Source organism: Bos indicus x Bos taurus, chromosome 16 (genome assembly GCF_003369695.1).
Source record: "Bos indicus x Bos taurus breed Angus x Brahman F1 hybrid chromosome 16, Bos_hybrid_MaternalHap_v2.0, whole genome shotgun sequence".
NCBI lineage: Eukaryota > Metazoa > Chordata > Mammalia > Artiodactyla > Bovidae > Bos > Bos indicus x Bos taurus.
In genome coordinates, this window is record NC_040091.1 from 55,882,971 (window position 1) to 55,906,743 (window position 23,773).

Below are 23,773 nucleotides of genomic sequence, written 5' to 3' on the forward strand. Positions count from 1 at the left end.
AACCAGACATGAGCCCCCTTTCACAGAGCTTCAGTCTAAGCTGGAGATCAACAACCCAATAATCATACCCACAAGCGCACAAGGATAACTTGAGAAGTGCTGTGAGGTGAGGGGTCATCAGCAAGATGACATTGCCAGGCAGGATGACCTGACCTCACCTAGGAACCAGCCAGGGTTCCAGAGAAGTGACAGGTGAACTGAGAGCTGGAAGGGAAGCTGCCATCATGAGGTGAAGCGAGTTGTGGGGGGAGAGAGCCTGATAAGCAGAGGGAATGGCATGTGCCAAGCCCTGGGGCAGGAGAGTGTTTGAGGAACTAAAAAAAAGTAGGCCTGTGGGCCTGGAACACTGGGAGCACCAGGAGATATGGGAGATGGAAAAGACTGGAGAAGATGGTAGGGAAACCAAGGCCATGGGAGGGTTTGGAGTTTATCACAAAAGCAATTGAAGTCCTTGAAATGGATGCACAATAGGATGGCATAGTTAGAAATGTACTTTGAAAAGATCACCGATGGAGTGAAGAGGACAGTGGAGGGGCCAGGAGAGAATGGGGGGTTATTGCAGTGGTGGAGACAAGAAGTGATAGTAGCTTACACCAGGGGATGGCAGTGCGATGGAGAACAGTAGATACATGCCATAGGTACTTGGTGGATTATATCAGAGGGATTTGGCAACGGTTGGATGTGGGCATGCAGCGCTGGGAAGAGGGCTGGGAGGAGCTCAGGAACTGCCGTGCCCCCAGGAGCCAGGGCTTACTCACCGGTGAGTGTGGCTCTGCTGGTTGGTCCGATGGTTTTGGGGACCAGCAGCTCATGGTACTGCTCGCCCGCCAAGGTGCTGTACTCAACCTTGTACTCCTGAACCTCTGCTTCACTGTTGTCCCACTCGAGCTCAAGGCTGGTTGCTGTGCGGGAACCAACCCGCAGGTTCTTGGGGGCATCAATCTCTTAAAAAAAAAAAGACATCACCAACATCACACAGGATAATGTGCATTTGCCATGCATCTTGAACTTGAATAGGCTTTGCAGTGACAGCCCACATCTCACCCTCTGCCTTTTGTTTGAGTGAACCCCAGGGGTTGCCCCTTAGCTTTTGGTCTGCCAGGTTGGCCATGACAGATTCCATGGGCAGGCTGGAGAGTTTTATTTGGTAGTTAGACATCAATACACTTTACACATTCCCCATTCCCATTCAGAAGTTCTAGTGGTGTTCTAGAAATTGAAAAATGAACTAGTTAGTATCTTAAGCCTGAGACTAAGGGAATTCCCGGAAGGAGGAAATCAGAGATGGCACTCAATTGAGATGAAAGAGTGTAATTTCAAATTTGATCACCAAGCAGCAAAACAGAGGATTGGTTGCAAGATTTTGAAGTATAAGATGTCTTCCCTTGGATTTACTTGCATAGACATGCTGAAAGGTTTGTACAGAGAGACGGGATGTGATATAGTGGAAATCAGTCAGCTCTGGAGTCAGGTCTCAGTTTGACCTCCACTTCTAATTCTAAATGTAATGGGGCCATAGGCAAGCCTTCTTCTGGCTGGGCCTTGATGGTTACATCTGTAAGATGGGCTAAGAATACTGCTTTTCTAGTTGTAAAGATGAGACAATGCATGTGGAAGTGTACAGTTTGGGGACTGGTACAAAATTAGGTGTCTAAACCCTGGGTTGACTTACTGGTGCTTCCACAATTCTCCCTGAGGTCTAACAACCTGGCACCCCCATGCCTGCTCCTTGGAGTTCCAAGAACTCCACAGTAATGAAAAGACCTCTGGCATTGGGGTCTCTCCCTCAACTGTGGGGGGCTGGTTCTCTCTCCCAGGACTGGTCATTCTGGCAGGCTTATTTGGGCAGAAACAACATAAAACAACTTACAGGGTAAAAAGGTGCTGTCTTGACAAACTGCCACTTAAAAAGTTCTAAATAGGTCTTGACTTTGAGACTTGAATTTAACTTTGGAGTGGACCAGCCATTTGTTCTGGGAAAACCTCAAGTGGACTGTTTTACTTTGTAAATGCCAGGCAAGTCTCCACCGATTGTTCTTTCGGAAGATGGGATGTTGTGAATCAGTCTGAGCGCAGCTGCTGCAGAGTGAGAAGTGTTCTGTTTAGGGATGTAAATTGGGTGAATCTCTTAGCAGATTTATGCCTCTGCAGCTTATTTTTCTGAGAAATGTTTCCTTACTCAGTGTGGGTTTGGCATGCGGGAAACCGTGCATTCTGCACGAGCTGTGTGTGTAATTTCTCCAGCAATTGTATGGTGAGAGGAGCTTAAGTAGAGGGGCATGTGGGAGGAATGCTCTGGACTACAGGTCTCTAAATCTCACATCCCTCAATCTTTCTGGCAATGGGGAGGGGTGTGGGGGAAGAGAGGCTGGCAAACGACTGGGTGGGGCTTGGGGGTGTGTTCTGAATGGAACTGGAGCAAAAAAAAAAAAAAAATCACTTAGGGTCCAGGTTGAGTCTCCTATTTACCTACTGCTCTTCACAACTAAAGACCTTGGAAATGGTAGACTGTAGTTTTTTTGGAAATGGTAAACTATGGTTTTCTTTTCTGCATTTTGGGGCCTTAGGGTCTACACCCTGTGGACAGGCAGCAGTGTTTCTTCTGAAGGGACCGGACATTTCCAATGTCAGTGATCCCCAAAGAGATAAATCCTGGGAATGAGAACTGGGTAAGGCAGGTGTCTTAGGACTAGGCTGGAGTGAAATGATTTGCTCCCTCTAGGTCTTGGAGCCTGACCTCCAGGACGGCCAGCTGAAGGGCCCCCTGGCAAGTGGGAGCTGGGCTAGTCTCTACAACACACCAGCAAGCCAGGAGCAAGGCAAAATCAGATGCCCAGTGGAGGCCCTGGGGAGGGGCTGGGACTGTGGACTCTCAACTTGAAACATAAATTAGATCAAGCACTTCGCCTGAAAATTTTCCATTGCTTCCTATTTCAAGCTCCTAATGGTAGCCCATCATTAGTTGGTGATGGACAGGGAAGCCTGGCATGCTGTAGTCCACGGGGTCGCAAAAAGCTGGACACGACTGAGTGACTGAACTGAACTTCAAGGTGGCCCACAGGGCTCGGCATGGTCTGGCCCTGCCTGCTTCTCCGGTGGCACCTGGGAGCATTCTTCCCTTATTCATTGTGCTCCAGCTGCACTGCCTTTTTCCTACTCCTGACTCATTCAAGCTTATTCTCACCTCTGGGCTCTGCACTGACTGCTTCTTTTGCAGAGAATGCTCTTCCCAGACCCTCACATGGCTGAGGTCACTTTGCTGTTGGTGTTTAGTCACTAAGTCATGTCTGACTCTTTGGCAACCCCATGGACTATAACCCACCAGGCTCCTCTGTCTATGGGATTTCCCAGGCAAGAATACCGGAGTGGGTTGCCGTTTCTTCCTCCAGGGGATTGAAGCCGAGTCTGTCAGGCAGATTCTTTACCACCGAGCCACCTGGGAAGCCCCCATGAGGTCACTTAGGTCTTGATTCAAACCTCAGCCCCTCAGAGAGACCTTTCTGACTACTCCCTCTGTATCATTAATTTCATTTTTTAGCATGGTCCTCGTAATTGAGACGGTCCCATATAGTCATATGTTCCTTTCTTTTTTCCTTGTCCAGTTCCCCTCACTGGAATACAACTCACATGAACTGGTATCTTGTCTATCTTGTTTATTCTGCAGCCTTACTACCTAGGACAGTGCTTGGCACCTCTAGGTATTCTTTAAACACAGGAGAAACAAATACTGTCCATTCTCTGTCTTGTCTGCTCCTTCAAAACCCTCGAGAAAGTCTTGTTAAATATTCTGGCTGGGGACTGTGAGGATGCTCAGAGTGAGGGGGTGCAGGAAGAACAACAGCTTTGACTGAGGGCAGCTGGTCCTGGCTGGCTGACAAGCACCATCAGGGTTGAACTTGTGGAGGCATTTCCTGGGGAATCCCAGAGCATACTCCCTGCCCAGCAGGTGGGAGCTCCAACTGTTGTGGGGCCTTTAAATGAGTTTCCAGGACTGCTGCAGCCAAGGGCCACAGACTGGTTGGGCTTACACAACAGAAACATTGTCTCACAAACTGGAAGTCTGAGATCAAGGTGTTGGCTCCCTTCTGAGGGCTGTGAGGGAGAATCTACCAGAAGAGGAGCTTCCCTGGTGGTCCAAGGGTTAAGAGTTCCCCTTCCAATACAGGGGTCGATCCCTGATCTGGAAGCTAAGTACATGTCTTGTGGCCAAAACACCAAAACATAAAACAGAAGCAATATTGCAATGCGCCTTCTCACTTAGTCGTGTCTGACTCTTTGAGACCCTTTGGGCTGTAGCCCGCCAGCCTCCTCTGTCCATGGGGTTTTCCCAGGCAACAATACTGGAGTGGGTTGCCATTTCCTTCTCCAGAGGATCTTCCTGACTCAGGGATCAAATCTGTGTCTCTTGTATTGCAGGCAGATCCTTTATCTGCTGAGCCTTCTGGGAATTCAATAAAAAAAAAAAAAATTCACCAGGAGAGTCCTAGGAATTCCCCTATGAGGGCAACTGCAACCAGAGCTACGTACGGAGAGTGGCGAAGTTTGTGAGACTGGCCTCCGGATCTTCCTGGACCCTTTCTCTCTAACCACTGGCTTTGGTGGGCTTCCATCAATGCCCTCCTTTTTCTGAGCGGCAATAAGACCCAGGCAGATACCCTGCTCACCACTCGGGAAGCAAATCTCTGTTTTAATTGCCTGTGCAATTAGTGCGCTCCTAGTGTCGAAGCCATCACCTGGAAAAGCACTTTGGCTAATTTGAATTTAAGCGGAGTTCTAAAATGACTGAAGGCCCTGCTGTGAGGGTCCAGGCACCTTCTCATCATTCAGCACAGCACCTGTCAACTCCGGGCCTTGAGAGCTGGTGAGCAAGTCTGTCCACAGCTCCCCGCCCCCATGGCCCCCTCACCCCTCACCTCCCACCCCCTCGAGCAGAGCAGGGCAGGTTGCAGGTACAGGCTGCTGCTGCGTGCAGGAAGCAGGCACCTAACAGCTGCCCATGCACGAAGCAACCAGAAACAGAGAATCACGCCAAGAACGGAAACTCATGGTGGGGAGTGGGGGCTTCTAGGAGGCAGAATGCAATTGTCTTGATTGAAATTTTCCTGGGCCACCAGCCAGTCCTGCTTCCATCTCGTCAACCTAAACATCAAGAATTCCCTTTTCGTGCTTCCACCTGAAAGCTCTCGTCTCCTTTTCAGCCTCTTCAAACTGCTTATCTGAGCACAGCCACAAAGAAACCACTTTTCACACAAAAACTATCTTGAAATTGAAAAAGAATGCAGGACTTGTGGCTCTCAGGAGGTCCCACCACCTGAGAAGGTCCTGCTGTGGGTGCTAAGGTTGGGGGTGGGCAGGACTGACCTTGAATTCACCAGGAAGGGACCTTGTGTGAGGCTCCGAGCAGCTTTGGCTGAGTGAGGGAAAAGAAGGCAAGAGAAATGGGCAGAATGTAGTTCCTTTGTTCTAAAGATACACAGTCACAGGGGAACCCAACATGTATTTAGTAGAAAATCAGACCAGGGACCCCAGGCTGGGCTAGAGTCTAGCACAGGGACAGGAGAGAAAGCCTGAGAGGGTCTCTTTCAGAATCAACTGTCTTCTCCATTTCCTCAGTGTTCACACTTGGTCTCTTCAATAGGGAAATCTTCTCCCTAACCCAATGTTTCCTTTGGGGTGGAGGGAAAGCTGTTATGAGATTCTCAGCCTTTTTCTTCCATGGGGAAGATGGACTCACCTCAATGGTAATTTTTGTAGTGAGACTGGGCACAACCATTCTGGTTCCCCTCTCAAGGGAGCCCTCTGACCATGGGGATCAGCCTCTGCTTGTTCCTCTGTGCTATAAGCCCTAACCTCAGTAGCCCCCAGCTTCTATGACATGGGAGTCTTGCCCAGACTCACAGGGGCCATCAGTTGGCAAGCCCATTCGATTCTAACACTAAGCTACCTGTTCTAATCTAGGGGATATTTTGGCCTCCATCTGTCTTACTCTTTGCTATATTTATCAGCTGATTTTAAACACAAGCAGAGGGTAATGGAGCCTCCCTGAAGCCCTTGGCTGACTTGCCCCATCCTGTAACAGGCTCGTAGGCCACCACTTAATGTGGGATGCTTTGATTAGTGATTCTCCTACTTCATTCTGATGGAAGATGCTGGTTCTTAGATCTTACAGATGCCTGCAGTTCCCTTTGACTGCTGTGCCACCTTGGGAGCTGGCAGAGACATTCCTTGACCTGTGACCTCCAGAGGGCAGATAGGCAGAGACACGGAGTCTGGATTAGATAGAGACTCACTCTTGGATCTCAGCACCCGCTGACCCAGGAAGAGCACTGGCGAGCCTGCATCTGCTTGTGACTGACCTACTTGTCCACTAGTTGGCCGGCCGGATGGGCTCCAAGAGAACCAGGGAGCAGGTCATGAGGTCTGGCTTTTCCCAAGGCTCTTTAAAAGTCCTGACTGCCTTGGGAAGTGGGTGGCCGGTCATCCCAGCTGGGGAGGAGGCATTGACATGGGCTTCATTCAGCCTGCCCTCCGTGGGAGCCAGGTCTATGTTAGCCCTCTTGCAAGTGCTCACAAGGACGAGTAAAACATTCTCAGGCAGAAGGCCTGCTTCGACACGGATGGGCTTTGCCCAACTCCAAGGTGCACCATGGTGCTGGTAAAGTCGCTGTGGATCTATGGAATCATTACCACTGTTTCCAGCAAATAGCAATGAAGTGTCACCAGGAAGGGTCACTGAACTCTCACAAAATTGCCCTTTGGGTTAGCAATGGGGATGTGTCAATGACTTCAGGACAAACGTTTCATTTTATAAAGGAAAGATGTGAGACCGGAGGGGAAGAGTTATGTCAGGTCACAGACCTGGCTGGCAGCAGAAGCAAGACAGGTACCCAGCTCTCCCCTCCACAGGTGGCCGGCGCTCCTCCATTCTGTGATGCAACCGCACCGGGAGGCCCGGAAACCTCTCGCTTCCCTCTGGCAGTGCACGGGATATTTGTGGATGCAGGCGCACACACCATCTCTCTCCCTGGATGCCCCCTGCCCCGACGATACCTGCTGGCGCCGCGCCCTCTCCCCTCCCCAGGCCCGCCCCCGCTCGCAGCCTCACCTGTTGTGAACTGGGTGGCGGTGGCCTCGCTCTCGTTGGTTCCGCGGACCGCGCTGACCCACACCTCGTATCGGGATCCCGGCCGCAGGGCCTGTACCGAGTACTGGCTCAGGGGAGGCTGCAGCCGGAAGGTGGTCTTCCCACCTTCCCCGCCCACCAGGCCGTACTTCAAGAGAATGAAATCGACTTTGGCTCGAGGTGGGGTCCACTCCACGAAGGCCACGGTGTCGGAGACATCTCGAACTAGGATATGCGTGGGCCCATCAATGACTAAATGAGGAAGAGCCGATAGAAAAAAAAAAAGTTTGAGAAGTGAGCCTTGGACTTTAGTAAGCGCTTTCCTTTCCTTTCCTCCTTACATTAGCCTGGTCTGTTAGAGAGAGGATGTGTATTGTTATCCCATTTTACAGATGGGGATAATGAGACAGTGAGATGGACTCTTTCCTGAGGACACATGGTTTGGCAATGGGTGAATGGACACTGGATCTCAGGTCCCCTGAGGCTGTGATTTTTTTCAGGACTGGCACTTCCCAGTTTGGGTGGAGGAAGGGCACTTAATGGCTTGAGAGGGCTAGCCCTGCTCTGTCAGGAGCTTATGAGACAAAGGACAGAGAACCGTGCTTCTTGTGTGTGCCCAGCTGTCCAGCCTTCACCTTCTTTGAGCCCCAAGGAAAGATCTATGAATTAGCATCCTGTCTAAACATCTGAGACTTCCAACTTGGTTGCCAGTGAGGGCATCATGAATATCCAAAAGGTGTCCCTGCTCAGCCATACCAACAGCTCAGTCAACCAGTTGCTAAGATGCTCAAAAACCCAACAGACATTTGTATTTGTGTATATGAAATATGCCTTCTGGGAAAACTTGCTCTTCTGTTGAAAAAAAAAAAAAGATATCAATCTTGGAACAGCCTCTTGTGAGCTATTTTTTCCCCACTGGTTCTTGCATATTCCTGAGCCAGAGGGCACTGCATCACACCCAGTCCTTCTGGGCTTCCAGATATTCAGCACGTATCCCTCACAAGTCCTGGCCCTGGCACTGAGCAGCCAGGGGAAACCACTGTGCAATGGCCTTATCTAGAAAAAACTGGTTGATTTCCTAGGGGGCCCACTATCAATGGTTCTGATATCCATCTAGGGTCCTGTTCATATTGAATTAAATGATGGTGGAGGTGGGGCAAGGTGAGAGAATGTAGAAGGGAACTAGAAAGGCCTTAGTGAGTAGAGTAGAAAATGGTGTTCTCAATTCCTCATGGCATGTCTACATGGCTAACATGCCCTCTTTTAATTACTCATTATCTTCTAGAAAGAGCTGACTCGGCTTCCATGTTTTTATTTATTACAGATGACACCCTTCTAGCTGGGGCTGATTAATGTTAATATTAATATTCTTCAAGGATTAGGAACTGGAACCACAGGCTCTGGCTCTCTGATTAGTTGGTGAGCCAGGACTAGGGTGGGCATTCTCTACCATCCTCACACATAAATAGAAAACATCTGATCTGGATGGAGCAGAGAGGGAGAGAGAGGGAAAGAGAGAGAGAGATAAAGGGGAAAAGGAGGGAGGGAGAGACAGAGAGGAAGGGGGAGGGAAGAGGGCAAAGGGAAAAATGTGATTTATAGTAAATACCTATTTGGACTTCCCTTCTTGGCACAGAGCTCCTAAAACCCTTGATATTTTCTAAGTCATCAAAGTGGTAAAGTTGTCTCTTGTTGAATGGACTTGTGGACAAAGCGGGGGATGAGAGGGTGGGACAAATTGAGAGGCTAGCATTGACATATATACACTACCATGTGTAAAACAGATAGCCACTGGGAGGCTGCTGTATCATACAGGGAGCCCAGGCTGGTGCTCTGTGATGACCTAGAGGGGCTAGAAGGGAGGTGCAAGAGGGATGGGATATATACATAGTTATGACTGATTCCCGTTTTTGTATGGCAGAAACCAGCACTACATTATAAAGCAATTATCCTCCAATTAAAAAAAAAAAAAAGAAACATGATCAAGCTTTCCCCATTTAAAAAAACAAAAAACACCACCAATTTCCTTTTCCTCTCTGTAAAAAAGTTGTCTGTCTCTTGTTATGTTAATGAATCGAGTTTGGAAGCCTGTTGTCAAGGGACCCAACTAGGTGATTAGAGGGTTGGAACTTGCAGTCTCACTCATGACATCTGGTCAGTCCACCACTCATGCTCAAGTAATGAAACTTCCATAAAACCCCAAAAGGATTGGGTTCAGAGAGCTCCCAGTTTAGGGAACCAGAATGCTTCCATGTACCGCTATGACAGGACCCCAGTTCCATGGGGGCAGAGGCTCCTTTGTTCAGGACCTCTCCTGTGTATCTCTTCATATGGCTGTTGATTTGTGTCCTTAAATATCCTTTGTGATAAACCAGTAATTTGGTGAGAACATGGGTTTCCCGAGTTCAGTGAGCTGCTCTAGCAAATTGCTGAAACCCAGAGAGGGAGTCGTAGAACCTGTAATCTGTAGCCGGTCAGTCAGAAGGACAGGTGACAACACCTGGGTTTGTTTTGGCCTCTGAAGTGGAGGATGGTCTTAAAGGAGGCTTCAACCTGCGGAGTCTGATGCTCTCAGATGGTAGATGGTGTCAGAACTGAGTTGAATGGTAGGATACGTAGCTGGGAAACAGAATTGCTTGGTGTGGGAGATCCCTCCCCCAAACACATACACACTGGACCTGGGTGCAGAATTTTAGGAGCAAACGAAGAGAGAGAAGCAGAAATGAGCGGCCGTGTGGCACTTCTAGAAAGATATAGAGAATAACTTGATTCTTGACTTTCCATTTCCTGGTTCAAGTCTTCTGTGAGACTCAGATGCATTTCAGGCCCTGGGGTTCCATGAGATACTCTGTGTCCTTCCAGTAAATTCTCTTTTTTGCTTCAGCTACTTTATGACCATTTTTCTTCCATATTACCAGAGTGTCTTGACTAAGATTGTGTTTTTTTTTTTAAACAGTCCTCACCGGATCACAGTCTCGATTGTCTCCAGGATGGTGTCCCCCTCAGGACTGTCTCAGCCTGACTTTGAGCCTCTCAGTCTTTCTGAGTTGGGCCTTTCCCTGGGCACCCCACCCTCTCTTTGTGGGTCTAGCCTAGTCCTGTTCTCTATTAAACAGCTTTGGATTTGGGGTCTGGCACCAGCCAAAATAAAAATCACCAGATCATTTGGTTTTGGTGCCACCTGGTTTGGAGTTAAAGTGTTCTGGTTTTCATATTTGGAGTAATAATGAGATCTAACAGAATACATCCAGATGTTTTCTTTCCTTCATGCTGTATTTCATGGTTTTAGATAATTTGGGCTTTTAAATTTCATTTAATTTAATAATGAGATGGGGGAGATGTTCTCCGAGCAGCTGAATAAGCATAATACTTGAAACATAGTAGACACTCAGTACATGGGTGCTGAGTAAATGAAATAAAGAGATGATTCTCAACAGTCATAAGAAAGAAAAGGAAGCATTTCAATAAACTGGAGCTTCTTGGGAAAAAAAAAAAAAAAGTCACAAAAACTCTAATGACCATGTCAGGCTTTTTCCATCAGCTCTTTAAATCCCCCAATCCTAGTCATAATGCTTGCTTGTATTAGAGTGTCATTGTGAGGCAAGCGCCAAGGCCTCTGGCTGCAGGAGGTCTTGTAATTTGAATTCCCAAAATGGCCCGACTGGAAGAAGCCAGCTTGCGTGCCCGACAAGGACTCAGAGCTTTGCAGGAGAGGGTTGGTGTGGATCAGACCTTAGCAGAAGGAATTAATTAAACAATGGTTTCTTAAAAACAGCAGATGGGGCTGAGAGCCAACCATCTTTTCTGCACCCACCCTTGGATTCGGCCCTTCAGTTGGCCACTGGGTAGCCATGTCCCATTCCGGTCAAGAAGGTATCAGTTTGCTTTCAATTTAGGCCCTAATTTTTAAACAAACACACATCCTCCTCAAAAGGTAAACTGGAATAAATATTTTTCTTTCCATTTCTTTGTGATTCTGTACACAATCTCAAAATATGAACTAGGACATTTTTTTCCTAATTGGAAAAAAAAAATTGGCCTGGCTTTACCACAGATGACAAGATCAGGAGCTTTTCATTTTAATCTTAAGAAAATTCCAAATTAAAAAAAAAAAAGACTGCCAATTTTGTCAAAATGTGGTGTAGGTAGAAGCCTAAAGCAGAGTCTGTCTCTTCTAAGCGTGTCAGTGTTTTGGAAGAAAGGCATCCTATGTCTGTAACGTTCTTCTCTGCGCTTTTATGTACCATCTTCTTCTAGCTTTTTGTTTTCTGCTAATACTTTCTTGGTATCAAATCTCAGAAATGATTTAGGGACCTGAAACATTCCAAATCAGAAGAGGAGAATGAATTACCTAACCAACTCTTAAGGGTTCAGCATAACCTTGGGAAGCAAAACTGGGGGATAACTCTGGCCACTGGAGAGAGTCCTACAGAGCACGTTTAGTTTTATGGCTATAGTTTTTTCTAAAACATATTTGGGTTTAAAGCCTTTTGGGGAGGAGGGGGGGGTCATATTCTTTTTTTAAAAGAAGAAAATCTTAAATGATTGTACAAAATATAAAAGAGATGAAAGGGGAACTAACTGCCTTGGTGGGAAGGTGGGAGGGACATGGGAGTGGGAGTAATAAGAGGCCGGGATCTCTACTTCCTCCTTGCCTTGAGGAGCTGTCACGGAACCCTGGGGCTCTAATGAAGCATAATCTGGTGCCACAATAGTTTTAAACCAATGTTTTCTTGACTGAGCACAAACCTCAGCACCTGAGGCTGTTTAGTTTGGATCCAGTTAACAAAGTATGAATCACTAATCCATAAACATGGGCTCATTATATAGTGTTGTCGTTCCCTTTTCTGGCCAACCTGGCCTTCGCCCTGGACTCATGACTGGTTTTCTTAGGTGTCAGTTTCTGTTTATAAAAAAATAAAGCTCTCCCAATATTCGCCTAACTCAGTCTCTGTTACAGGGAGTGTTGCTTAACCTTTGAGTCTCAGCTCCTCCATCAATAAAATGAGAACCAAAAGTGATACCAGAAGCTATTTATAACTTTTGAGAAATCCTTGGTTGAGGGCGCACACACACATTATATTTGTTAATTTACAGCTCTGAGGTTGAACATCCTTTTTTAGCTAAGGAAACAATAAAGCAAAATGTGATACAGTTAATGACTCAAACATAGAAATATAATGATCTTGCATGAGAGGAACTGTGGAGATGAAATAATAATCTACTTAAGTTGTCACCTTGAACAGTGACCCAACCTACACTTACTGGTTTGGAATGATGTGTTTCCTCCGGCTCTGTCACTTCGAAAGGTGTTCTCTGAGTGAATGTATAAACACTGTCATCAACTCAGTGCTAATCACTTTGTGTGCTTTATCTGATTTAATCCTCATGTCATTTCTTTGAAGAAGGTATTATCGTTCATCATTGTCAAATGGATCGAGGTTTGGGAAGCGTCTTAGGACTTTCTGCACGCCTCACAATAAGCAAGAGTGTATTAGCTCTTGCTGGTTCCAAAGCTCAAGATATTAGGGGCTGACAAATGAAGTCTCTTAATGAGTAAGATCAGAATACAGACACACTGGAGATCTGAACAAAGAATTTCTCATAGAATACTCTCCTGGGTTTCTGGGTTTGCAAGAATAAGGAAGATGTTCACCTAAGCATCTAGTGGAATAAGCTCCATCTCCAGGCACCAAAATTAATTTCAGCTGTGGGAGAAGTCCTAGCATCCCTTTGTCTCTCTTGATTGAGTCTGCAGTTCTTCCTGAGTGAACCTTGGGTTGTCAGAGGGAGAAAGGTTGGAGGCACTCACCAGTGGAGACGCTGGCTGAGGTAGGGGGGCTCCGGGCTTGCTCTTTCAAAGCCACCACATTGACAATGTATTCCTCCCCAGGCTTTAGTCCCGTCTGGTTGAAGGATGTGACGTCACTGGGGAGCTGGGCAATCACCCCTCCTTCATTGTTCTGGTGGAAGGAAGGGAGAAGCAGAGAAACCAGAAGAGGAAATCAATAGGAGGGGAAAGGATGGGACCCTGATTGTGAGTTAAAGATGAGAAATGCTTCTCTGCCCTCTAGGCTGACAGCTGAGTGTCTGGGGCCAGGAATGGCTCCCAGCAGGCTCAAGAAGAATGCCACCACTCTATGAGGATTTGGCAAAGGGAGAACCAATTTTCAAGAACATTTCTTTGGCTTCCCCTGCTTCTACTGAGTTTGCCAATAAAAATTAGTCATGAGGTGATGTAGACATTTTTGCCAAAAATGAAATGTTTGATACTTACCACCTATCAGATTTTTTTTTTTTTTTGGCATTTATCATGGTGAGCATGCCTTTGGCTATTTAGAAGAGTCTAGTTGTGTGTGTATGTGTGTAAACATCTTTATGTACATGACAACATATTTCAAACTGAGATGTTCTGAGTTTTTTAATGAGCTGGAGCTATTATTTTGCTGTGTCTGGAGTTTCTCATAGTGTTACCCTGGCTGCACATCTGTCATTGTCTTGTTTCCCTTTTACCCAGATGAGTTAGGAACCAGTGATACAACCATGGAGTACAAAGAAGAGGAAAAGCGTAGAACAAAGAATAATACAAAGGAGAGAAGAAAGAGACACACTGGTGAAAGAGGAAGCGAAAAAGATCAACATGATGTTGAGTCCAGGGTTTAGCGTCTCTCTGCCCACCTGTCTGTCTGTTGGCCTGTTCTTATACGTTTTCTCTTTGTGTCTCTGGAAGTGGAGGTGACAAGAGGGCTATTTTTTGTGGCACAGTCCTTTTCTTATAATCTTTGGTCTCTGTTCATGTCACCTGGAGTGCCCTATATGTATTTTATATCCATACTCTTATAAATCAATGTGACAAGTGCCTCCCACTAGCCACAACCTACAGAGCATACAGTTATTGTATGTGGCTGTATATTTGACCTAGGTAAGCCCTGGCTAGCCCCACTCTCATTTGGAATTTACATATTAGATGTAAAACAGGCAATCCTGGCATTGTTTTGTCTTGCCTGAGCAGCAGAGCGGCATGATTCTCTCTGCTCTGTTATGAATCCAATTGCCCACCATACTTCTTTGGCCATTTTAATGCAGATAAAACATATAAGAAACTACATATATAGAATATCTGCTTAGATGTAGTTCGCCTGGCATGTCATGACTATATCCCCACAAGAGAAAGAGGTATCTTGTCCAGTTCAGAGGACAGAGCCCTGGAATAAGAAGTGGAGATCAGGTTCTTGTTTTAAGCCTGCCACCAACCAGCTGTCTGATATCGTTTAAGTTCACTGAGTCTTATTCTCTATAAACTAAACAAACTAGATGTAAAATGAAGGGTCATTCTCTGTGAATCTGAAAGTCTTTTGTAGTTTCAACAATCCATGCCTCTAAGAATTTTGAAGTAAAAGGAATGGTAAAATCACAGTCTTATGAGCCAAAAATGTGTCATCTGTCATTAAGTCTGATGAATGATTTGAAAAAATGCCCTTTGATATTGAAAGATGAAGACAAAGGAAAGGAATGTGATTAAACATTTTATGTATATGTATGTATATATATATATATATATGCCCTCATGAGTGATATAGCTAGGGAAAACATCAGTCGCATTAATAACTCCTAGAAAATTAGAACTAGTCAGGCACCTCTGGCAACTTAGATACGTTAATTTTCAGATTAATAAAATAAAATACCACTTTGATGAATGGAAAGAAATCTTAAGATCCTTTTCAGCTCAAAATGTTTAAGGAACATTTTTCTCAATGACTAGGTTATGCATGGTGTTTTTGTGTTACATCTCTGACTTTCAGAGCCTGAAACCACGTAGGCCGACTTCTGGGGCCTCTGCCTGCACAGAATGAAGCTGTGGGTTGACTATGAGACTGATTGGCTTTAGCTTTTCTTGTGTCCTAGAGAGAAGCCCCAACTTTTTGAAAGTCTAGGTTTTCAGACTCACTGAAGTTGCAACTTGCTAAAAATGTAAAGCCTTTTGAGCAGAGAGCTGGGCCATGGCTGCTCCCTCATTCTCCTGTCATCCAAGGCCTGGGTACCAGGCTTGGGGCCATTCTTGTTAATCAGTCATTACCACGCCTTTGTGAAAGAAATGTTCTGTAGCCCGCCAAGTGCCCCCTTGTGTCCTTAATGGCATGGAGAGAGAGACAGAGATTGTGTGTGTGTGTGGGGGGAGGGTGGCTTTTTTGCTGCCCCAATCCTAAGTCGAGGGTGTGGGTATGCCACATCAGGCTGTTTGGCCATCTGACAGGTGGGGGTTACCTTTGGAATGAAGCTGATCTCCCACCCATCGAAGGAGAATGAGAAGGGCTCCCACTGCACCTCCACGGTGGTCTCTGTGATCGTCTTGAATCGGAGCCCTTGAGGCGTGGAGAGATCTGGAACACAGCAATGTGGGTGATGGTGTCATGGCTAGCCCTGGCAGGGGCAGAGAGCAGTACCTGGGCTCCCTCCACGCCATGGATGCCGTGGCGTGTGATGGGCTATCCCAACCTCATTACAGAAGCGCTGGATTCCAGGCAAGGGGTGGGCCCAGGCACTGTGGTGTCGGCGCTCAGTGTGAGCAAATAGAGGAGTAACCCTAATGAACACCTAAGAAGTACTTTTTATGCTTTCTGTTCCATAATAGGTTGATGTTAAAATCCAAAAGTCACACTTCCCTTTCCTTACTAAGGTGTTGAGTCTTGGCATTTAACATAATGCCTTTTTCAGAGAAACCAAAGGCCATCTTTGGAGGCTTTAAGGGTTTCCGAGAGGCGGTGTGAAGGTTAATGTCACTGTTCCTTCTCACACCCGGGAGAAGGGGGCACAGAGAGAATTAGCAAGCCAACTTCAGAACAGAGACTGGAACGCTTTTCTCCATCTCATACTGTGCACTAAGAATATCTTGTTTAGCTCAAATCGCCACCTCTAGGATGGCCTGAAATTTCCATTTTGTATAGCAAAATGTGTAGCCAAGCCAAGCAAGGGTGTAAATAAGGGACAGTAACAGATACTGGAGTTTCTGCTTTCGCTCCACGAGTTCCTGCTTTTCTTTCTCCAGCTTTTGCTTGGTTCTCTCTTCCCTCTCTCCCTCACTCACCTTCACCTCAATCTTGTTTTTAGTTCCTCTCCTGATTCCCTGTCTTTCCACTCCCCACACCCTCCCACCCCTCCCGCCCCCAAACACACACATGCGCACACAGGTGGAAGTAGACTGGTCCTAATGGAGTTCCAATTACCAGCCCTGAAATACGACGGCACGACTTTTCTCACTTCTCCAGGGAGCCTGATCCCATTTTTAGCTGCACCTCTCCTGGGACCCTCCCATTGGAAGATGGACAGATTCTCCTCCTTCCTGTTTGAAAGCTTCCTTCTTGGTGAAAGGCAGGGCGGCTCCTGAACCCACTTGAAGGTGCATCAGGTGAGTTTACATGATTCTGTCCTTGTCACCTGGGAGCTTGCCCGAGGGGATGCCCTGAATCGGCAGAATAAACGCCACGGGAGATGGAAACCTCACCACGGCGCGTGGTGCACGCGGATCAGAGCAGAGAGGCCTGGGAGTCGGGCCAGGCTCTCGCTGTGGTGACTCATCCCAGAGCAACGTGGGGAAAGTAGCAGATGGTGACCTGCCTCTCTACGCGATCACTGCAGATATTTTAAACTGGTTCTCAGGCACCAGAGGAATTGAAGAAGAAAAAAAAAAAAAAAAGGTCAGATATAAACAGAGATAATTATAGGCATATTTAAAAAAAGTCAGCATTCAGAGGGGGGAGTCCAATATTCTAACAGGATCTTTGTCACCTGAGAAGCAAGGGGACAAAATGACTTCTTAAATCCTTTCCCCTCTGCCTGCCCTATGCTTGCAGCACAACTCAAGACCCTGGCCTCCACGAAGCCTACCAAGCCAACTCTTTCTCCTTGGTGCGTGTGTGCTCAGTCGCTTCAGTCGCGTCTGACTCTTTTCGACCCTATGGACTGTAGCCCTCCAGGATTCTCCGATCATGGGATTTCCCAGGCAAGAATACTGGAGTGGGTTGCCATGAGCTCCTCCAGGGGATCTTCCTGACCCAGGGACCCAGCCCCCATCTCTTATGTCTCCTGCATTGACAGGCGGGTTCTTAACCATGAGCTGCTGCTGCTGCTAAGTCACGTCAGTTGTGTCCGACTCTGTGCGACCCCATAGACGGCAGCCCACCAGGCTCCCCCATCCCTGGGATTCTCCAGGCAAGAACACTGGAGTGGGTTGCCATTTCCTTCTCCAATGCATGAAAGTGAAAAGTGAAAGTGAAGTCGTTCAGTCGTGCCTGACTCTTAGCGACCCCATGGACTGCAGCCTACCAGGCTCCTCCGTCCATGGGATTTTCCAGGCTAGAGTACTGGAGTGGGTTGCCATTGCCTTCTCCAACCATCAACACCACCTTCCTACTTCAACCTCTTCTTATTCTGAACTTTCTTGGCATTTGTTACCCAAATACCATCTTGTCATTTGAGACCTACACCAAATGGACTTGGATCACTCATCCCATATTTGGTGATAAGTCTCATTTACCAACCCAGGGGCTGATATTTCATGGTCACATCTTGTTCTGGTTTCCTGCCACTACTAAAATCTCTGTGATGTAATAAAAAAAAAGTATTTGGTCTTTGTCCTAACACAACAGCTCCTAAAACCCTAGGAATCCCCAGAGGGAAAAGAGTATCTTTTGTATGATTATGAGATACCTGGTAGCCCGGGCCTCCTAGATAGCTGGTTTGAAGAAAAACCCAAGAGTGATTTAGGGAGAGGTTTGGAACTTCTGCCCCCAACCTCCAGTGAGGGGAAAGGGGCTGACTTGAGTTAATCACCAATGGCTAGGGGTTTTACCAATCATGCCTGCATAATGAAACCTCCATAAAGGCCCTAAGCAATGGGGTTCTGAGAGCTCCTGGGTTGGTGAACACGTGGAGTTACTGAGAGTTACTGTGCAGAGAGAACATGGAAACCCTACACGCCATACTTTGCCCTATGTATATCTTCCATTTGGCTGTTCTTGACTTGCATCCTTTCTAAGAAATTGGTTATAGAGAGCAAAGTGCTTTCTTGAGCTCTGTGAGTTCTAAGGAGTTACCAAATTAAGGAGGGGTTGTGGGAACCCCTTAAATGTAGAGCTGGCTATTCAGAGGACCTGTGACAACCTGGGACCCGTGGCTGAAAACCGATGTGGAAGCAGCCCTGAGAGACTGAGATTTTTAGCTTGTTGGATCTGATGCTAACTCCAGGTGGATAGATATTGAGTTGAATTGAATTGTACAATGCCCAGCTGGCATTTGAGAGCTGGAGAAGTGGGGTTGGAAAGACAATTGAAGAATTCCGAAGTATATAAAGAAAACTAAATAAAAGCCCTTTCCTATCTCTTTCTTATTCTGCTCTTTGATGTAACTAATGTTAATAGTTGATATGCAATCTTTTAAAACGTTTCTGTTCTTAAATAAGCATGCAAAATATAGATACATACCTATAGCAGTTCCTCTGTTATAAATAAAAAAGAGAAACTTCCATTTCTCATAGAAAAGGGTTTAGCATGCTCTGTGTCTCTCTTTTGCCCATTGACTCTTCCTAAATGATGCTTTAGAGATTCAATGTTTATAATCGAAATGGACCATCAGGGTATTTTACTAAACAAAAGATTACAAAGACATAATGCCACCTCTCTCTGAGGAGAAGTGGGTGTTTTCAGTTGTGGTTTTAAATAAGATTTTTTTTCCCACTGTGCTATACACTCGCCATCTGTGATATACCATTTAGCACTTGCTTATTATATGTCCTATTTCATATCTGCTGGTTTTGAATCTCTAACTAGATTCAAAGTCTGTGTAAGTCTCATACTTTCCTTGACTTCTAATCAGACTCAAGCTTATAACAAGTCAAAACTCAACAATTACAGTACTTTTTGTCCTTTTGGCTCTATAATAGATAGGGGCTGTCTGGGCTGTGGAAACTCTGCTCTTTTGGAAGTGTCTTTTTAATGATGTGCCCTTTCCTAAGTGGGTCACATTGGAAGCCCTTCCCCTTGAGAGCAATGATAACTGCAGGCATCCCTGAAGAATTAAGAAAAGACACTACCATCATGAATGCCCATGATCTCATGTAGGAGAAAAGAAAAATGAAGCAGGAGGGGGAAATGGTACGTACGGGTGGCCACCTTGGCAGTGATGGGAAGGCTGAGGATGTTGCTAATGACAGCGTAGACGCTGATGTTGTAGGTGAGACCTGGCTCCAGCTCTGAGATGGTGACGCCACTCCAATCTCCAGGCACCCGCTGCTGGAGCTGGAGGCCCCCCAGGGCCGTCGGCTGGTAAGAGATCACATATTCCGTCACTGCCATCGGCCCGTCCCATTCCAGCTCAATGGACCTGTCGCTGATACCAGCCACTCGCAAGTCCTCTGGAGGGGCAACTACCAGGAGGCAATACACAGATAGCATGAGCTCAGAGGTCTGCCTTCCCCACGCTGGACTCAACTTCCTCACCTCTCACCCCACGTGCCCTGTCTGTGTGCTCTCAGCCCACTGACTTGGAGTGATCAGGAAGTCCCTTGGCAGGCAGGTTCTTGTCTTTTCTGTGCTCAGTACTCTCATCTCTACAGGGCCCTGAGTTAGTAGTGGGCTGGAGCCTGCTCCTACTGGCTTGGAAAAGTTAGTTGTCAAATTTTGCAAGACATTTTTAAATAGTCATTGTGAAACATGAAATTGTCTAAACTTAGAATTAGATAATTACCTTAAGAACAAAAGTAATAAATACTCCAGACTCATCACTGGCAAACGACTTCACTGCATTATACTATTATCTGTGCCCTTAAGGCAATTCACCTGTGTTGTATGTCTTTGGTAGAAATAGTGCATGCATGCTCAGTTGCTAAGTCGTGTCCGACTTTTTGCGATCCCATAGACTGTAGCCAATCAGGCTCCTCTGCCCATGGGACTTCCAGGCAACAATACTGGAACAGGTTGCTGTTTCCTCCTCCAGGAGATCTTCCTAACCCAGGGATCGAACCCATGTCTTCTGCATTACAGGCGGGTTCTTTACCACTGAGCCACTGGGGAAGAAATATTTGGCCAAAAATTTCGTTCGGGTTTTCCATGAACTGGGTGGACAACCCAAATGAATTTTTTCGCCAACCCAGTACTATTTGATTGTATTCTAGTGCACAGCTGTTCCCAGCTCAACATTTAGTGACTTCATGCTGGTACTTTGAAACTGGCTATGGTGGGAGTATTTATACCATGGGAGCTGGCAAATGCTACAAAGTGGAGCTTGTTATTTTTTCCCTCAGAGAGCTAGTTGTTAGATATTTAACAGCATATGTTAGCTAATATTTTTGGTAGTTTAATACATAATTGTTATCAGATTACTCTGGAAATGTAACTTGTGTTACACAAATTTTTATTAACCTTGACATAGGGGATGATGACAAAGGAGCATTCCTGTTCTACTTCTCAAAGACTATTCAATAGCCTTCATGTATGGTTCCCTGGGGAAGTGAAGATTCAGTGGTAGTGGGGGTATGAAACAATTGAAACTTAAAGACCAATTAGGAAGTTAATACCAGTGTGCCTGTAATTGGACCTGCCTGTAGATGAAATCAAAGATCAGGCCAGTATTTAAGTAGTCATAATTAACTTATAAAGTTATATGTAGTGGAGGCTTTGTTTAGCTTAAGTGTTGTCATTGGTGTTGAATTTTCTGAGAATTCTCACTCTTTTCCCTTTACACAAGCAGAGGACTGAGGACTGCTAGTCACGGGGCCATGTGAGTGGAAAGTGCCTGCTCTCTATGCTGCTCAACCTCAAATCCTCATCAGAGGCAGAAATGAAGACTCATATGATGGGCATTTGGAACATATATTTGCAGTACTGGGCATTTGCTTCAGGAACTATTCATGGTTTGAAACAGTCTAGATAGCAGAACTTCTTGTGATTTAAGAAGTCATATGTTGACCAAAACAAACAAAATTAACATTATTTTTAACAATTTATATAGCTAGATGGATGTAAATGAAATTTAAATAAAGTTTCAAATAGCTTGTAAGCTTGTATTGTTTCTAACTCTGACATGATTGAGCTATGAATTCCACTAAGATCTTTGGGTTAGCCTGTATAATGTATACCGAATGACTCTTGGACCAAAGAAGGAACAGTTGATATATAGAACCAACAGTATTTTGCATGATTATATTAATTATTTATTATGCACCAAGCACTAGGCTAAACATTCTGACATGGATTTTCTCATCTCATCCTCTCACCAACACTATGGGATCAGTATTATTTTTACCCCTGTTTTACAGAGAAGAAAACTGGGTCACACAATCGAATACAGAAGCTAGGATTTGAACCCAGGTGCAATGATTTTAGGAACTCTAAGTCAGTGTGCAATACAACTTACATTTGCATAGCATCTTGGTCTATGAAGCACCATCTAACTAGAATTTTTTTTTAAAAATCTTTTAATAGCAGCTTTATGAGGTAGATTGGGAAGATATAATTATTTCAACTTTACAAATGCAGAAACAGACCCCGGCAAAAGGACTTGCCCAAAGTAAGGGAGTTGGGTCATAGCTGAACTGATCATCAAGCGAAGGTCTTCTACACTCAGTCTACACTTTTCTACCCTGGATGTTCTTCCCCCTACAATTTGTAGGATGGGTTATGGATTGTGCCAAATGCTTTCTTTCATTTGTACAGAGCCTCAAAAATAAACTACATCAGCAAATAATTCAGACTATCTTTTAGGATGGAAATTCCAGACTGGTGCTTATCCTAGTGGTCAGAAACCTCTTTTAAGAAGGATTCTCTAGTGCCTGCCTTTTGTGATTCAACACATTAATTCCAAGTTTCCAATGTGGGACTCCTCCTGTCATGGTGACAGAAATGGCCATTCCAAATTCCGTCACCAACAATTCTTAGGCATTCAGAACAAGTCGGTGAATTCATTTTTTGTTCCTTTCTCCAGAAAATAAAGCTAATCATGACAATAGAAAATGATCCAAACAGCACATTTGAGGATTTTAAAGTTTAAAAGGCTGCAGAAAGATTTTCTCATCTTGACAACTTAGCTTGGCAAATTTTTAATCTTGAGACCTGAGCCTGGATGGTGGGAAAAACAACCTTCATGCCTGATGAGAAAGAAGCAATAATGTCCATGGTGGAAGAAGCATTCTTGAGAGCAGTGGCTCAGCAGAAGAGACCATCAACACTCACCCTATAATTTAGCAGATGCTGTATACACTGGGTGTCAATAATTCTTATAAAATTAAATGATATTGAACTAGAAAGCAAACTATAAAAGAGCCGTATGCCTTGATTCAAGGAATTTAGTGGGGCTAATGCAAAATATTCTTTTATTTATTTATTCTTGGCTGCACTGGTTCTTCTTTGCTGCATGAAGGCTTTCTCTAGTTGCTGTGGACGGGGGCTTCTCTTTGTTGCAGTGGGCAGGCTTCTCATTGCGGTGGCTTCCCTTGTTGCAGAGCATGGGCCCTGGGCACATGGGCTTCAGTAGTTGTGGCACACTGGCTTAGTTGCCCCACGGCATATGGAATCTTCCCAGAGCAGGGATCTCACCTGTATGCCCTGCATTGGCAGGCAGATTCTTAACCATTGGACCAAAGGAAAACCACACAAAGTATTTTTAGTCTTGCTTTATTTGGGGCTCCAACTTGGAAACTTATGGATGAGCAGGCAGTTAAAAAGAATTAACTGTAGCTTGAGGAACTGGAGTTGCTTATCTGCAAAGATGCCATGCTGTTTACTTTTTAGATCTGGCATCAATTTTGCATATATGTGGTGAGAGCAGTTGGAATTAGTTCCATGAAGTGTCTTGCTCAGAGGAGTGAGTGAGGTTGGGTGCCAAAGTTGGGACTGGCTGCAGTGCTGGCCAACACAGAGGCTGATGGTGATGAATCTCTGCATGTCTGACCAAAGTCCAAGGAATGGCTTTCTAGATTGTTTCAAGCCCCAACTCTGGTGGTTCTTTCACCCTGCTTCTTCACAGGGACTTGTGACCAGTTCACTGGCCTCCTCCCACACTAACCTCCTTCACTGGGGGCACATGCGTACAAATGGTTGAACAAGCACCCCTATCCTGTCTCCAACACTTAATATTTTTTTATCACCTGACAGAGCTCAGCTTTCATATCAAAAGACTATTTCTTTATGCATGTGGCTTTTACCATTTTTATTTTCCAATTCCACTCTACTTAGCATCCTAGGGAGGATTCAAGAGTGCTAGAAGTTGGTAGGAGACCAGAGTTCTTATTCTTGTTCTGCCATTAATTAGCTGTCTGGCTCTGGAAAAATCTTCCTGTCTCCCAGGACTGCTGCTTTTTCAGTTTGTAAAATGAGAAGCCCCGAGTAGCTTCTTTCTAAGGCCTGGTTTAAGTGTTCATATTCTTTTTGTTGTTCTATTATCTTTACCCGGCCAGAGAGTAGAGGCAGAAAGGTTGAGATCTGGTCTCATGGCCCACTGTGAGAAAGACCAAGGCTGGGAGTCAAGTAGAGTGGTCTTGTCAACTCTATTCAATTGCATTCAAGCTCTAGCAGGCTAAGGGATCTCAGAATGAAGTCCGCACAATGGGCCTCCATTCTCCATACCCTTGCCAGAGAGAAAGGAAAGTCAGGAAGTGTG

At 45.6% G+C, this 23,773-nt stretch overlaps 1 protein-coding gene across 3 annotated transcripts in view; it reads right to left on the reverse strand.

The window, feature by feature from the left end:
- TNR (tenascin R) overlaps window positions 1–23,773 on the reverse strand; it is a 487,688-nt gene that overhangs the window by 64,941 nt on the left and 398,974 nt on the right. For 2 of the 3 annotated variants that reach the window (XM_027565405.1, XM_027565404.1), the window contains 5 exons: window positions 19,281–19,544; window positions 15,389–15,504; window positions 12,936–13,086; window positions 7,106–7,375; window positions 759–944 (listed from right to left, as the gene is read on the reverse strand). In XM_027565405.1, coding sequence (XP_027421206.1) covers window positions 759–944; window positions 7,106–7,375; window positions 12,936–13,086; window positions 15,389–15,504; window positions 19,281–19,544 — 987 coding nt within the window. The remainder of the gene's footprint in view (window positions 1–758; window positions 945–7,105; window positions 7,376–12,935; window positions 13,087–15,388; window positions 15,505–19,280; window positions 19,545–23,773) is intronic. The other variant, XM_027565406.1, reaches the window with a different exon arrangement.